Genomic DNA, 18,021 nt, shown 5'->3' with positions numbered 1-18,021 from the left:
GCTTGGATCAAAAACATGATCCTGTGGCAGCAGATTTGAAAGGTATCAAATGGTGTGTCTTTAAAACTGATTAAAGTAGATATCTAATTCTTGTAAAATAAATCACAGAAATATCACGTAAACGAAAAAGCATCAATACTTCACTTTCAGTGATATTTGAATACGTGAAATATTTCAACATCTCCATGAAGCCGTTATATTGGTTCAGCTAATTAAATTCCTGGTGCCATTAAATTCCTGGTGTTGCCAGTAATATCTTGTGATCCCTTCCAGCTTAACTCCTTTGATATTTTGCCACCCTTTTTATTAAAAGGAAACACTTATTCTTCACAAACAATAGGATTATATGGAAATATCTTGGTAGTACAGTGCAACCTGCAGAGGTCATTGACTCTGCGTGACCTTCTCAGTGTCTTTACTGGCCGAAAGTTGTCAAGTTACAGCCTGTCAAAGTAGACCACTTTGTAAGTTCTTACAGTAATCAAAATGACCCAAAATAAAATTCAACAGTTTGTTTTCAGTCGGTATTTTGCTCATGTTACATGTATTAAATTTACCGCCTGCGAGGTATCCCACACTGGGTTGGCTGTTCCAACCTACTATTGCCTTCTGTTCTGTACCTTCAGGTAATAATGGTACAATGAAGGTTTACTTTTGGAAATTTGTTCAATAGGACAGTTAAATATTTATTCCACAAACATTTACATAAGTTCTTACAGATTTCTCAAGTTGAAATTGTTCAGACCAATACATGTTTATATGCACTTGCTCACTTCAACCACAGTCCCGTGGAGGGACTGTGCTTCAACTATTACTATACAGATACAAATTACTATTTCCAATTTGAAAAATCATTGAATTCACAGGTAAATTTACAAGTAACTTTACCAAAGGTAAGGCTGTAAAGTTGCTGTATTTTAAGCAGGCCACACAACCATAGTCACAGTACATAAAACCAGTCAAAAGTCATTCATTTCTGCAACAGTAAAATGACATAATAAATTCTACATTTTGTATCATGATTGTAAAGCACAATACGTGTTGAGTCAAAAGGTTAAAGTACAGGAAAATATTCAAAATACTTACCTGTCATCATGGAATAAGAGGTAAAAATATATAGTTTTCTTGTAAAAACTTTTTATGGAGTGCACACATAGCAATGTGATATAAAATTTAATTTGTGTTCCATAATGTGAAGGAAGATGAAAATATGTTCTCATCAAACATACCCTGGCCATTCTGGTCAAAAAGTACATATTTTTGGGCGTTTCTGTTGATGCATATCTTCTCAAAAAGTGGGAAGATGTCAAGAGAAATTCATCCTTGCCCAACAATCAAGGAAAGAATTAATGGGAGAGAAGGTCAGAGGTCAAAGATGACAAGGTCAGAGGCAAAAGGTGATAAGGGCACCGATGGAGAAAAGTGCATCATTTCATTGTCTTTGTAATATACATCAGCAGATAGCAGAATTAGTCATCTGGCAAAAGTCATAATAGATAAACCAACAGCTGTACATATGTACACACTGCATCAATTGTTGAATAAACTTTATACCCATGTTACTGTTATATTTTGCTGCTGAGCGCAGGATTTACTGCAGTGCTTAATGCCATGAAGTGGCTTTGAGTAACATACACAGTTGTGCTTATTCTTGTTACTGTCAAAATAAACCTTTTTGAAATTTCAAAAATGTGTTGATGCAAATCAACACCAGTTGATATATTTCAACTGCATCGTACCGAAGACTAACTCGCCGATGGTTGAATTCAAAAACTTTGACCATGCTTACTGTCATTTCAGCCGTACCAGACTCATGTTTTACTGCGATTGCTCACATCTTATGCTTGAATTATAAAGTTCCATGCGGGTAGAAACATGAGAAGTTTTTTCTTCTATTTGGTGAGTGTAAGTCTGTATGACTAAGGTTGTTTTACATACCATACATTGTAGCTGCAGTTGTTGAGTCTACAGTGCATGACCAAAGCATCCATATAAATTGTTGATATTCTGCCAATAGCTTACTTTTCAGTGACCGGACACATCGTTTCCAGACACTACACTTTGGAGTCCCGGGGACTTCCTTTGAATTTCTATGCGACTGGTCAGGTATCACACGACAAGACCGTGGTTTGTGGTCAGTCTGCACATTTGGCATACTTTGGCCTTTCGGCATATAGTACATTTAGCAAAATCCAGTAGCTGTATAAGATTACCGGAATAAATCAAGCGTACACGTGGTTCTCATCTTCGCAATCCATCAACCCCTGGTGTTTGCAACTCTCTCTCTCTCTCTCTCTCTCTCTCTCTCTCTCTCTCTTATTTGCACTTTTACACTTCCCATTGCCTAGGCCCAAAACTGTCTAATATGAGCAATAAAATGTCACTTGAACTACAATCAAAGTTCATGACAATTCCACTTTATCTATGGGAACGGGTTTACCATTATATCTAGGAAGGGAGCAGTCAAAACTGAAAAAAAATAAGTCGAGCATAAATTTGCGTTAAAAAAGTTTCAGCAGTTTTGCTACTTTCACAAGAAAAAAAAAATATTCACAACACAGGCAGCTGAAAACTGTTTTAAATTCCAGGTAGACAATTTGTAGGCACGCTGTGCCAACTCTGAAAAAATTGTTCAAATCTTCTAATACAGACAATAATGTGCATGTCCTTATTGTGACTGTCCCCCCCTCCAAAGTCTAATGATCCATCCCTTAGCAACATCTGCAAGGACAGGATCTTAGATCTCATCTTGTTAGCAAGGCACACAATAGGTACTGGCAATGAAGTGAACAAGTGCAACAGAGCATACTTTGATTCATTGGCTGCTAGGAATAGATGGGAATGATGACATCATCAAAGGTGATGTACCCTATCATTTTACCGCAATAAATACGCCAAATTCCAGAGTAACCTCCATGTAATTCTGATTCATCAAGACTGATTCATTCTGCAAAAACTCCAGACGTGAATTATGTGTATGACCACAAAAAATTGTGTCTCCAGGTACCATGGGAAAATGACTAATAACAGGAATGCTTTTGACTATGTTCTGCAATCTGTAGTAACGTACCATGTAACTAATACAGACTACACATTTGTCCAGGACCCCTTCTGTAGTTTCAGTGGTTGAAAGGAGCTGACAGACAGATGTTCACATGGAATGTATGTAGGAAAAGCCAAGACCTGTAGAACATTGACCTGTTTACCTATTTCAAGGGGCAGTCAAGCTAATTCTGAGATATTGTAATCTGGGATGCCCTTCTGTGGTATTTTGCTTGACATTAACACTTTGAGCACCAAAGTCAATTTTTGCTGCCTGTATAAAATGTACCCCGGTCAATTTTTTTCAGATTTTTGCCAACATTTTGATAAGAAACTGTAGCCAATGAAATGTGATAGCCATTTGGTCCAAAATTATACAAAAATTACAGAAAAATTCAGAAAAATTTGTAAAATGTTGCACTAAAATTTTGGTGGGAAAAAATTACAGCACTCAAAGGGTTAAAATTTAGAGGTTAAAGTAAACACCATTTGCAACTTACCTCTCCCTAGCAATTGAAAAAATTACCCCTCTCACCTGCTAATTTTCTTCTCTATTCAGAATTTTCCTCATACTAAAAACTCTGTAATTCCCCTACAAGACCTCAGGACTGCCATCTTTCCACCATGAAAGCTCAAGCCCTCTGCTCTCTCCCTGCTGTGTGAATTGCCCTCCAAGTTGGTAAACCCCAAACAAAGTCCCCTTCCTACCAGCTTGCCTACCTGCTAAGATTGAAATTTTCCCAAGGATTTCTCATGCTATTTTATTCATAGAAGAAATCTTTTTAGAATATAGTGGTCCCTGGACCCGTGTCATATCACTTCTGTGGTCCCTTTTCTCAGTCTCAGTCACAGCTTTTATGTGTTAGGTCACTTAGTTCCGTACAACTGGTGTATTGCATTGACCCATAGGTCATCTGCCAACCAAATCTATTTTAATAATAACAAAGTGGTAACAGTTCACCATAAATATGAAAGGAATTTCCTTTATTTGTACTCAAATGAATTTCAAACGGATGATACACTTTTCAGAAAAATCTGAGAGATGTACACCACAAAGAAAAAAACAAATCTAAGAAGAAAAAAGTTCTTTCCCAAGTGATGACAAGTTGAAAAAGCTGTCCTGAAGATTACACTGAGCCTTTTACACTCAATGCCATACAAAACTATGAACTTTCCTTTACATTGAAATTGTATTGCGTCCACACCATCCACTCAACAATTATGTCCAACATAGGCTGCAGAAACATGTCAAGTTATTTTCATCAACAAGTGTTTGAAAACTCAAATTTTACTGAAGAATTTCACAGAAATTTCAACAGTCTGCCATGATTTCACGATGATCATTTTTAAACAGTGAAGTTTGTACGTCAAAAATAAATACAGCGTTGCATGTAAGCATACTTTTAATCAAACAGGGACAAAGGGTTTTTCAATACTTTGGTATATTCAAGTCCAGGAATTTTATACATTCAGTAAATGTCAATCTGAAGTCGTCTACGTTATAAAACCTTGGAATTGTTGGAGCCTGCTGTTGAATAAGGACACATGGTTAACCAGAAACAGCTCCCCATGGAGTGCCAATGTCTTAAACAAACATCAGAAACAAGCAAATGCAGTGTCCCAACATTTGGGAAGGGAGGGGAGGCAAGATTTTTCCCTGGGACCAGAAAGTATGCAGTGTGGGTAATTTGACAAAACAGTGAATGTTGTAATAACTGTGTGATGGAGATTCAAAACAGTCATGGGAAGAATAGAGACAAATCTATTAAACCTGATACAGGTCTGAAAAAGAATCAAAATAATCCATGGACTTTTTCATCCCTGTTATGAAACAGCCTGCCCCAAACCAGAAAACTCTCCAACACAAGTTACTGTATGACATTTTTTCACATGAGCGGAAGTCAATATTTCACGTTTGTCATTGAAAATAAACCATACTGTTATCAACAAGTCATCGTTGATGACACAGTCCCCACTTGTTAATCGGTACTTTGATTACAGGTCCTCAAAGAGGATAGAGTCCTCTTCATTAGGTCTGTGATAAAAATACTTTTGAATGAATTCGCTTGATACATGTCTGAGTTATGGTTCAGGACATGAAAAAAATCGTAACAAAATGGTCGCACAGCGGCCATATTGGATCGCATCACAAAACAAATTGATGTGCATAGCTATGACATTGGTCGATGTCCTTGTACCAACTTTGAATAAAATTGGTCAAAACATGCGGATATGCCTGAGAAATGGCTCTGTACATGAAAAATCGTAATAAAATGGCCGCCTGGCGGCCATATTGGATCGTATCACAAAACAGATTGACGTGCATATGTATGACATAGGTCAATGTCCTTGTACCAACTTTGAATAAAATCGGTTGAGATATGCCTGAGTTATGGCTCTGTACATGAAAAATCGTAATAAAATGGCCGCACAGCGGCCATATTGGATCGTATCACAAAACAAATTGCCGTGCACAGCTATGACATTTGTCAATAAGCTTGTACCAACTTTGAATAAAATCGGTTGAAACGTGCCTGAGTTATGGCTCTGTACATGAAAAAATCGTAATAAAATGGCCACCTGGCGGCCAAATTGAATCGTATCACAAAACAAATTGATGTGCATATCTATGACATGGTCAATGTCCTTGTACCAACTCTGAATAAAATCGGTCAAAACATGCCTGAGTAATGGCTCTGTACATGAAAAAATCGTAATAAAATGGCCGCCTGGCGGCCATATTGGATCGTATCACAAAACAAATTGATGTGCATATCTATGACATTGGTCAATGTCCTTGTACCAACTCTGAATAAAATCCGTCGAAACATGCCTGAGTAATGGCTCTGTACATGAAAAAATCGTAATAAAATGGCCGCCTGGCGGCCATATTGGATCGTATCACAAAACAAATTGACGTGCATCTGTATGACATTGGTCAATGTCCTTGTACCAACTTTGAATAAAATCGGTTGGAACATGCCTGAGTTATGGCTCTGTACATGAAAAAATCGTAATAAAATGGCCGCCTGGCGGCCATATTGGATCGTATCACAAAACAAATTGACGTGCATCTGTATGCCATATGAAGTAATCCTTCTATCAAGTTTGAATGAAATCGCTCCAGGCATCTCAGAGATATCTGCGTGAACGGACGGACGCACGCACGCACGCACGCACGCACGGACGCACGCACGGACATGACCAAACCTATAAGTCCCCCCCGGACGGTGTCCGTGGGGACTAATAAACCATGTAGCATCAGACTTGATGCATTAACAAAAGCGGCAAAGCTTTCCTCTGAAAATACTCAAACTAAATATATAAAATACAGTGGTCATATATATATGATGTAAAGTTTGAATGAATTATACAGCAGAAACCAGGAACACAATCTTGGGTGATTTTTGATAAAGGACAGTTCATATTGATGTAAAGGACAGTTCATATTGATGTAAAGGACAGTTCATATTGATGACAATGAATGTGATTCAGGACATCCAAAACAAGTGACAACACACACATGCTCTTGTGTACAATACTGATGGTCTGATTAAGGTTCATTTTTATTAAAAACTACAATATATCTACAGATCATGATTTTGTTTTTCCCTGAAAAGTCAAAAACAAATATAGTCCATCTTGTAATTCAAATCAGGAAGAGAAATTTTGCAAAATAAACAGAAAAGGGTGAACCAGTAGTTTCAACCATTTTCATTTTGTAAACTATGCTACACATATACACATTATATATATATTATATTTTCTATCCTTGTTCCATGTTTTCTGAATTTTTGTATTCATAAAGTTGGTGAATTCAAAAACTCATGAACAGGAATCAAGAGTCCAAGTAAATAGAAATGTGGTGTTGAAGGTGGTGAGAAATTGTCCAAAAGTCTATCTGATTTGTTTTTCATGACTTCTAGTGACATCACTAGATTCCACAAATCTGATTGGTTGATTTGTCTTCTGATATATTTTTGTCACCACTATGTCCATGAATAGGATTGGATCACAGCTTCCAAAAATCTGCAGAAAACAAAACCCAACTGATGACCCCCCAAGGGGATTGGTCAATAACACTATTCGCCTCTCCTGATGGCGTCACAACTCTTGTAGTTTTTGTTTTTATGCCAGCCACATTCACCACTCTTACGTCGAACGCATCTTGAGTAGAGACCCTCACAGTCGGGTAACTGTCCGAACGGTTTCCATGAGCATGTGTCGACTGTCTCACGACACAAACCAAAACAAGGCGCAATCTGAAAATAGGAAAAAAATAATATTAATTTTCATATCAGTAGCACAGGTAGATTATCCCAAAAGTACAAATTAGATTATTGTAAATCCCAAAAGTTCAAATTATCAATCCATGGAATGACAATTGGCACATTGTTTTACTGGGTACGTCAACAGTTCTATATTATTATGTTAAAAAACTTGCAAAGAATGCATATTTTGAATCATGATGGCTATTTTCTTTAGGCTGTTAAAAAGTTTGATATTCCTGTTCAAATATTAGTATATGCCTACGTCAAATATTTGCACCTACTCAACTTCAAAAGTCCACAGTAGTATATAGTTTATTTTAACTGAGTTCTTCAACTGTTATATACCGGTACGTACTGTGTGTTCATGCTGACATGAAAAGTAACCACAACTTTTGAAGCCAAGAAGATTTGAAATTATGCATTCCTAACATGCAGACACCCTCTGAGAACATTTGACTAGTACTTGACTTACCCGACATTCAGAACAAGCTGTGCTGTAGCCATGGCCCAGGCCTTGTCTCAGCCTAGAAGTCAGTTTGTCGTAGTTCATACTCAAACCGCACGAATTGATCCTCAGTTTGCCATCATAGTATGTACCTGAAGTGAGACAGAAGAATTTGTTGTTCAATTCATTTTCAGTTTGTTTGTCATTTGTCAATGAATATATTTTCATTGGTAATAATATGCATTCATATGTCAGTTCTACTTTTAATTGTACTTCAAATGCTGTTCCTGTATACAATTAGTTCCTGATTGCGGTTGCCGGATCTGAACACATTGTAAAAAGCAAATAAAAAATAGATTAGCAATGTTTGATTTCATGAGTCTAAAATTCTAATTTTGCTTGGTGTACCGTTTTGGAAAGGAAAATCACTTTCTCAGATTCTATACTGAATGGTTTTAAGGTTGTGAAGATTGAGCAAGAAGTCAAAGTACACAACTTTGTTACCATTCTGAGTCACTGAAACAACTGTGATATATGTGCAATTGGCTACACCGGAAACCAAACATTTATGAAAATAAAACTTTGAAGAAGCATGTTAACTTATTGGGTGTGTACATGTAGGATGTCCAAAACAGGTGCAACAGTGCAGTTCAGTCATCTCAGAAAGTGGTCAAAATTCGATATTTTATTATACGATATTATATTGGGATATGTAAACAGAATTATCAAACTGCCATGTGTAGCTGATTGATAGCAAATACTTGATATGTCTCAGACCCAATTCAAAATAGAAATAGAGTGAATGGGAGCAATTCCGGAAATGTTACTTGACTGCCCTGTATACAATGTCGTATGTAGTATCTTTTATGTTCAGTGTCGAAAAGGCTTTTTTTCAAGTTTTATTTCTGGAGTATTTCCAAAACCCGGACAGGAAACTCGTGTCAGCAGGTTTTTTTTGCTGTAAGAGACGACTACGTCTCTTTTTTCCAAGAGCTATGCATTACAAAAGCCTGTATTTGAAAGGGAAATCTTCACAAGCTTTCTGGACGGTATACAGTCAACAATAGAATCCTTTACATGTTTACAATTCCCGATATAAAAGAGAGTGCCCATGAGTTAGAAGGGGTGGAGTGTCCCAGTGAATCCCAATGACTAGTGCGGCCACTTTCTTTATGTTATAAACATGACAGTGCTGCTTTGTGGCAGACAAAATGGTTTGAATTGTCTCTTTTTCTAAAGGCTTCAAAAATAGCACAAGTTGTCTGTCTAGTTTTCTCAAATCTGTGCTGCTCACTTGGATGGCATGTAGTGGGCGTGTGGATTTTCCATGGGATGGGCAGTAAAGTTGACACCAATAAACTATCCCATATGTAATATTGCTAAACTTTAGCTGTATGAATATATATCATTCGAGGAGCACTGCTTCATTCAGGAGTAAACTGTCAGCAGTAAGATTGCTGTGTTTACAGATATCTGGATGTTTTTGACTAATTTCTATCGCAATATATGCTGAAAAGATCTTTTGTCACATGGGTCAAAATAAAATCTAATTTTCCACATCTGTAATTTTGATATCTGTTTATGTCCAAAACAATCTGGAAAGTGTTCACAAAAATTTTAAAGAGATAAATACTTCTTGAAAGTGCTAAAATGATGAGTATAAAGGGCAGGCTGTAGACTAAATCCTTTTTTCTTCTGTCTGTGAGTGGCCAAGTGAAGAATGAGTTCTAATATTCTAGGACGTGTATGGGAATGACAAGATGCAAGCTAAACAGCTCCATAGCCATGCATTTGTTCCCTGTGAAAACATAGCCCACCCATCTTGTACAGGGTCTGGCACAACAATAGGACAAAGTCACTGCCCCTTTGCCTCTCTGTATGTTAATTTTGTACTACTCAAGAAGCACGTTACACTGATCAGCAGAGCCTTGATGCATAGATTTCTTGGTCCACAGGCAGATTTGGTAGAGATCAGACCAATTGTTGGTGTGTACCGAAAATCAATGAGTCAACCAGTGCTCTGACAATGCGTCAACCTCAGCCTATGGTATGGAAATGTTGTATTTGGCATCCCAATCAGGCACTGTCAATGTGAATTAAAATAAGGTACTATACAACATCATCAACTACAATATTAGTCCAGTCAAAATAGGGTTAGACCCACCACAAATTGCAACAGAATTTTTTTCTTCAGAATGCATTTTAGAGAGGTACCCAGAACAACATATTAAAAGTTTACTCGAATCCACCTTGGGGAAATATGCCTAATTTGCATAAATCAAATATGGCGGCCAACCATCGGACAAAATAACATAATTGGCCATATATCACATGTTAAACAAACTATTTCAGTGATTTCAACGTCTGACACTAGTAATTTGGCTCGGGGAATCATTTTGGAGGTATAATGTTTCATATAGGCACTTCACTAATTTGCATAATTCCAATATGGCGGCCAACATTCCTACAAAATACATTTTTGGTCATATACCATGTATTAAACAAGCAATTTCAGTGATTTCAAAGTTAAAGGTATATTTATATGGCATGAACAAACGATTTTGGAGATGCAATAATATGCATGGGCACTTTATTAATTTGCATAAATCCAATATGGTGGCCAACATTCCTACAAAGGACATTGTCGGTCATATACCACACATTAAACAAGCTATTTCAGTGATTTTAAAGTTTTAATATTTTTCTTGTACATGAAGAAACACTTTCAGTGGTTCAATTTTCACAAAGGCCCTTTGATAGTTTGCATAAATTAAATATGGCTGCCATATTTATGCCCATTTCTTAATAGCTTCAATATAAATAAGGGTTTGATATAGGTTTTAGCACTAGGAATCTATCGAGAAGAAACTGTTGTCCTTGGACATTTAATTTTAAAATTTTGATTTTTCTATATATATATGACTGTTAATGATTGTTAGTCTTCTAAATAATATATTCTCTTTCTGATTATAACATTGGGTTCATCTGTGTACGGCATTTTTGTAATTCGTATGGGTGTTTAACACTGTACAGTGTCAAAAAATGTAATCTCTAATGTTTACTGTTAAAAAAGACGTGTTCAACATCTTAAGTTTTTAATTTAGATTGAACCCCTTTCTTATCGATGGGCGCATCTTTATAAGCCCCCCCCCCCTGATGATAAGCAAGAAGTCATTAAACTTAACAGCAAAAATACAATAAACACAACAAAGCTAAAAAACAAGTACACCAGAGTCGTTTTTCCAAGTGTCATTTTTCCAGATGTACATGTTTGTATCGTGTAACAGTTGGATTCTGTTGGGCTAATGAGTTGTTTGAATTAATGTTAAACCTTCGCTAAGCATGCTGTTTTCAATTTTTGTGAGTTTGCATGTTGATCAAGTTTTTAAGAGTCTGACATTGTTTGGCAACAGAGCTAAGTTTTAATTTGTCTGTATTGTGTCATTTGTTATTTTTGATCACACTATTTTTTGTTTCTGCATTTTTATTATTATTTTTGTTGTGTTTATTTTTATTGTATTTTTGCTGTTATATGTGATGAATTCTTGCCTATCATCTTGGGGGATGTACAAAGATGCACTCGTCCATAAGAAGGGGGCTCAGTCTAAATTAAAAACTAAGCATTTTGTACACGACTTTTTTAAAACAGTAAACATTAAAGATTACATCTTTTGACACTGTAGACTATAAAACATCTATAAAAATCACAAATAATGCCGTACACAGAAGAATCTAATGTTATATTCAGAGAGAGAGAGAGATTATTATTAGATGACTAACAATCATTAACGGTTGTCATATATAGAAAAATCACAAAATAATTTAATTTGCATGACTCTCTTACACCTCAATAGTAAAAGCACATCAACATATACGTATTTTAATCCGTTCGGAAGTCAGATATGTAATTTTACCAAATTCACTTTAAAGCCCCCACTCAATTATCAGATTTATCTAATATAAATATCAGTTACTTGATGAAATATTCAATAGAAAACAAAGAATAACAAACTGTTAATAGGCTATTGACACATTCGCTAATGCGAGAACCTGGGATTGAGAAGGGCGCCTTTAACACTCTTTTCAAAATGCAATATGTTAATGGAGCATGTTAACAAATTCAGGTATCATAGACACCTAGTAAAATAAACTTTTATTCTTAAATGGATCGTTATTGTAAGTAAATTTATAGTATATTTTCCACATTTTTAAAAATAAATGTTCAAGGACATAAGATGGAGCTGCGCGTTGCCAACACACTTTTTTCAAAGGAATATTTCTTGTCTAAGATGACAAGGAAACCCATAGAAACTACTTTGTAAAATGTAATACTTCACTTGAAACAAGAGTATATGTAGAAAAAACGACAATTTTATTTTTCATTATCTATCCTCATTCTAATATGGCATGGGTTGAAAGACTGACATTCAAAAAAGTTCTTAAAATCATGATTAGCAAAATAAAAATGCCTCTTATTCAAAATGTAAGAATTTTATGGCAAAACAAAATAGTTGTTTTGTTATATAGCATATAAAGAATATGATGTGAAAATTTCAGAAAGTTTGACCCAGCCAGACTGGAGTTAAATGCTTTGGAAATCTTGAAATTGGGATAAAAGGGAAGCAGGAAATCGGGTGAATACATTTGTATACATTAACACTTCTATATCATGCAACTTACGACTGCTTGCCAAGCTAAAAGGTGGACCTGACCAATTTTTAATCTTGGGTTAACAAATTAATCAAAATTGGATGAATATTTGCAATTTTCGTTTGGAGCACAATACGCTTTGTTGGGTGCAGTACCTTCTTAACAGTTTTTTTCTTGATACTCCTTTTTTAGCAATTATTATTATTATTAATTAATAATAATAATAATAATTGCTAAAAACTCTACCAGAACCCTATTATATTAGAAGCTATTTGGGATTAATTTGGTAGAGTGTCTTTTAAAAACATTGAACCGCTAAAGGTGATACTTTATGCTCAAGAAATTTCTTTAAACTTCAAAACGGCTGAAATAGATTGTTTAATACGTGATATATGACAGAAAATGTCTTTTGTAGGTATATTAGCCGCCCTATTGGATTCATGAAAATTAATTAAGTGCAAACGCAAATCATTGCAAGCCAAAAATTGTTTTTCCATGCAAATGCAATACACTTTTAACTTTGAAATCATAGAAACAGCTTGTTTAACCCTTTGACTGCTGTAATTTTTACATCAAAATTTTAATGCAATATTTTTACCAATTTCTGTGAATTTTTCTGTACGTTTTTTTCATAATTTTGGACCAAACGGATATCATTTTTCATCAGCTACATTTTTTTATCAAAATGTTGGCAAAATAGCTGGTAAAATGACTGTGGTACATTTTATAAAGTTAACAAAAATAGACCGGCGCTCAAAGGGTTAATACGTGGTAAATGTCCTTTGTAGGTATGTTGACCACCATATTGGATTTATGCAAATTAACGAAGTACCTATGGAAATCATTGCATCTCAAAAACTGTTTGTTCATGCCAAACAAATATACTTTTAACTTTGAAATCACTGAAATAGCTGGTTTAATACGTGGTATATGACCGAAAATATCTTTTGTAGGAATGCTGGCCGCCATATTGGAATTATGCAAATTAGTGAAGTGCCTATATGAAACATTATACCTCCAAAATGATTCCCCGAGCCAAATTACTAGTGTCAGACTTTGAAATCACTGAAATAGCTTGTTTAACATGTGATATATGGCCAATTATGTTATTTTGTCGGATAGTTGGCCGCCATATTTGATTTATGCAAATTAGGCATATTTCCCCAAGGTGGATTCGAGTAAACTTTTAATATGTTGTTCTGGGTACCTCTCTAAAATGCATTCTGAAGAAAAAAATTCTGTTGCAATTTGTGGTGGGTTAGGTGCCAAAATCTCGTAGATTGACTGGACTATATTGTTATCAAATACACTGACTCACCTGACAAGACGTAGTGCACAGACTTATCCAAGGAGACACCACACAGGCCTTCATAAGGAGCCGTGAAGAGTTCCACTCGGTCATCCCTGATCACTAACTCCTGACCTTTGTAGACTTTGGTGATTCTGACCTTCCAGGCCTGTGCCAACGGTTCCCTTGGTCCCTCCTCCAAGATTTCATCCTCCACCTCACTCAGGGGAGGCAGGGGCATGATGGACTTCTTAAACCTCCCAAAGATGATCTCGTTGGAGATTATATTATCTTCCTCTTTCTCCTCCTCGTCATCTTTCTCCAACTTGTCTTCTAGGCTATCTTTACTGTCATCTTCCTTTTCAAAGATGTCATCAATGCTATCCTCACTCTCATCGGAGGATGGTAACACTGCTGGCAGGTCAGTTGGCACTATGTCTGGTAGTTCAGTTGTTGGCTCCTCAGGCTCCTCCATTTCATAAATGAATCTATGGTCTATAACTTTGGCTCTGACAACTGATGGTAATAAGAAAAATAGTACAATTTATAGATTTTATACAAGTAGAACAGTGTACAAATTCACAAGCTCCGTGTGTGCATAGGTCTCTCTCCAAGTATACAACTTATCAAGTTCATATTTTTTGGCGGCAGATGAAAATAAATTTAGATTCATACTGTGGTTTTCCCAGCAGAAGTCTCAAAGTCTAAAACAATCTCATGGTTGTTTGTGACTTTCCTCAGCATGGTAGTGTATACATTCTGTGGACATACTTTCACAAATATTTTCATGACAAATGCTTCAGGGACTTTTTCCCATGAGAGAGTTACGTTGGCCCTCCTGGTTGAAATAAAAGCACAGAATTTGTAAACAGTGTTCGGAAATGAAAACTTTCCAGCGAAGTACACAAAGTTTTTTTCCTCAAGGCAAATAAATGGGGTCCAGATTTTTTTGAATGTAGTTGTTGGTTTCAAACACAGCCCGTAAACCCATTGGTAGATTCTCTACTAAGGGTCTAGATGGCTGTACAAAGTGATATGGAATAACAAATGGGTCACCCTCATACATTTAATTTGCAAAGGTTGTAAACAAGGATAACATGGAAAAGGCCAACTGAGGTCAGGCCAGTGACGCTTTCGGCAGAACTTTTTTTTTTCAAAATGACCTACATCGATTCAGTCATGTTTCCTTCTAGCAAATTCTTGCACCGTTAAATTTGTTCAAGATGGACTTTCATAATGTGTTTATGGTTCACTGAATCAAGATTGCCACAAAAACACTACACCGGAAGATTGTTACAGATTATTTGATAACATTATCTCACTCATTTAACAAACCAAATAGTCTCTATAATCATTATCATATTCTGACAACAAATTTGATTATACAAATGTAGGATTCTGTTTGCTCGTCCCCCCTCCCCCCCAAACATGAAGTGTTCAAAGCCACAGAAGGTAAGGTTAACAAGAAATCACTCCTTTCCTTTAAAGTCACATTTTCTGAAAAAAAACTCTAACCTTTTTAAAAAAACCCAATGAGTGTTATTACTCATCTTGTCTTTCAACATATTCAGACTAAAAATAACCCATAAAAAAATTTTGGAGGTTTTTGCCAGGAAATCGTAGGGTTTGGTTTTCCATGTAAGTACAGCAGTCTCTATTATCAGCAGGAAACAGTCTACAATACCGATCACTTTTTCTGATAATTTGTGTCGGTGGTTTTCAATACTTCTGGACATGTCACGTATACTTATCCTTCAACCATTGGAGTAACTTTCTTTTGAAATCTTTTCACCTTGATTTAAACAATAGAAGGAAATTTAGGGGGAGGGCACAAACTGTTTTCTGTTGTCCCTTTATACGGACTCATTATAGTGTAGGATCTGTTCGTAAAATCTATGGTCGCTAACTGTGAGACATTTGTTTGTCCATAATAACAAAAAAGTTTTACGGTAGTATCCCTGAGAATGCTGTAAACGCCATTGTTGTTTTCTCGAAGATTGTGCTTTTTGCTGAACAAAATGTGCAATTATTGCAGTTTAAAAGACTCAAAACTTTGATTAACAGATTTTTAACCTAAAAGAGATTATTGGTACAGGATCAAGGAAGGAAAGAGAGACATGATATTTTTTTCTTTCAGATGACTGTTCCCTTTTTAACCCTTTGAGTGCTGTAATTTTTTCCCACCAAAATTTGAGTGCAACATTTTACCGATTTTTATGAAGTTTTCCGTAAATGTTTTTATAATTTTGGATCAAATGGACATAAAATTTTATGGGCTACAGTTTTTTATCAAAATGTTGGAAAAAATTTGAGAAAAATTGACTGGGGTACATTTTACAAAGGCGACAAAAATTGACTTTGGCGCTCAAAAGGTTAAATCATTTCTCTAACCTCAGCTTATTGTTAGCCTTCAACCTTTGGCCAGTGGATCAGTAACATTTGAAAGAATTTTGTTATATGTTACATAATGCATTGGATTGAATTCATCCTTCGTGTCATGCCACATTTACGTAATTAAATGTTTACAGATTTGTCAAGTTTCTCACTTATCAAAGTTATTACTATGCCTTTAATGTTCTCCTTGGGTTAGTAAAATAGCAGCAAGACAGCGAATGTCACCCATATGATAACATATGATAAGCATCAAATGGAGAGATAGTAAAATTCAGAAGTTTTCTCCACTTTTTTGTAATTTACCTCAAGTTTCATACAAGACTTATGCGGGAACCAAAGTTTTTCCTCTCATTCCCACTTTCAATCAGATACACCCAAGAAATTTTTTTTCGGACAGCGTGTACACACACGATGTTTATAGGTTGTTTTGGAGTTGTGTACACAGATTAAACAATTTTGATATAAATTATCACTGTAGATCTCAGAAAGCTCCAAGCAACTCAGAAAAAAAACACAAAGTTAGGAAAGAGACTCACCAAAGTCAGCCCTGCAGAAATGGTCCTGGGGATGGCTTGGCATACAAGAGCATCCATACACTGACTTGACAGCCAAACAGATGTATAGAATAGTGATGAAGATCATTGTTCCTGCTTTTGCCATGTCTGTCTTCAGTGTTGTGTAGCTGCTTACTGCTCTGTGAACCCTACTCTGGCTTTCTGCTGCTTAGTGCCACTTAATGAGCAGTACTTATGGCTGAAGAGGCGCTGTGCCAACATCCATCACTACCCCTCACACCACACCGCCAGTAACCCATTGTACCTTTTTCAGTTCAAACTGTGTTTGTTTTGCTGCACAATGCTCTCTCGCTTGGTTTCAATCAGTGCCATCCTGTCTTCTTCACTTCCTGTCCTTTTGTTCCATGATATGGTGTTTCGAAAGTTTTTCTTTGAATTTGGTGGACGGACAGGAACTCCTTGAGCTTGTCTTCCCAATGGGGTGTAAGTGCTGGAAGAAACTGCGTGTATAATGTATCCAATCATATGGCCTTAGATCTGTGACGACATTAACCCACCCTGGTCTACGCACATTCTTGTCCGTCCGGTATCAGTGCTGAGGGTGTTTACATCATACTAACTGGCTTACCTTGTTTGTAGCTCCCTGAGCTATGTCGTCACATGGTTCCACATGGGATATCAACTTAACAAGAAATGGTTCCACGGAACTCATGAATATTCAAATTGCTGCATCCAAACAAGGTCAGGCTACCTAGTGTAGAACTTTCGATGGAAAGCAATAAGAAGGGAGTTTTTATTTTTTCAGCCTCAAATTGCTAGATACCGCCAATATCATTTGTTGAAAATTGATTATGAAAAAGAGGTTTTTGCAGTGAATACCTGTGCATAGATGTTTACTGTCAGTTTTGAAAGTTGATCTCCACAAATAACGCCATACCCGGCACCCATATAAAATCTGTGCACTTCATATGGACTTCAAAATTACTCCTAATTCTTTTAAAGGTGCCACCAGTTTCACTTGAACTTGACAATGAACTCTGTTCTTGTCAGCTGGTATATATCAAGGAGATAAGAATGCTATCGGTAAAAAATTGTAAAGTTTTCAGTGGTACCCGAGTGGCTGCATTGTTAAAATATCACTCATGACATTCTCTTGTTGATTTATTACTTCAATTGCCCTCACTGTGGATGGAACTTCACCAACTCATCAAAACAGATGGCTTTTTCATTTCTCATATATTTCAGTCAAAAGAATTTTTCAAATGTTGTCATAGTCATACCTTTGCCCATCCCATGAAATGTCCCGAGGGCCCGTACATACCATGTATGACCTTGACAGGAAATCAGAGTTGACTATAATCTCTGGTATTTTTTTTTTCTACTTTTGAGCAAAGAACATACTTTTCTTTTCACTTT

General features: G+C 36.2%; 2 protein-coding genes across 10 annotated transcripts in view; one reads left to right on the top strand and one right to left on the bottom strand.

The window, feature by feature from the left end:
• Window positions 1-18,021, top strand: part of LOC139135273 (synapsin-2-like) — a 105,356-nt gene that overhangs the window by 71,595 nt on the left and 15,740 nt on the right. The gene's annotated exons all lie outside the window — the stretch shown is intronic.
• On the bottom strand, window positions 6,572-17,252 carry LOC139135276 (metalloproteinase inhibitor 2-like). The gene is made up of 4 exons (XM_070702592.1): window positions 16,627-17,252; window positions 13,727-14,212; window positions 7,786-7,910; window positions 6,572-7,304 (listed from the first exon to the last, which is right to left on the bottom strand). Exons 1-4 carry the CDS (start codon window positions 16,748-16,750, stop codon window positions 7,125-7,127), a joined length of 915 nt encoding a protein of 304 aa, XP_070558693.1. The 5' UTR covers window positions 16,751-17,252; the 3' UTR covers window positions 6,572-7,124.

Source organism: Ptychodera flava, chromosome 6, assembly GCF_041260155.1.
Source record: "Ptychodera flava strain L36383 chromosome 6, AS_Pfla_20210202, whole genome shotgun sequence".
NCBI classification, from domain to species: Eukaryota; Metazoa; Hemichordata; class Enteropneusta; family Ptychoderidae; genus Ptychodera; species Ptychodera flava.
Note: the sequence above shows the minus strand (reverse complement) of the source record. Positions and strands in the feature narration are given on the sequence as shown.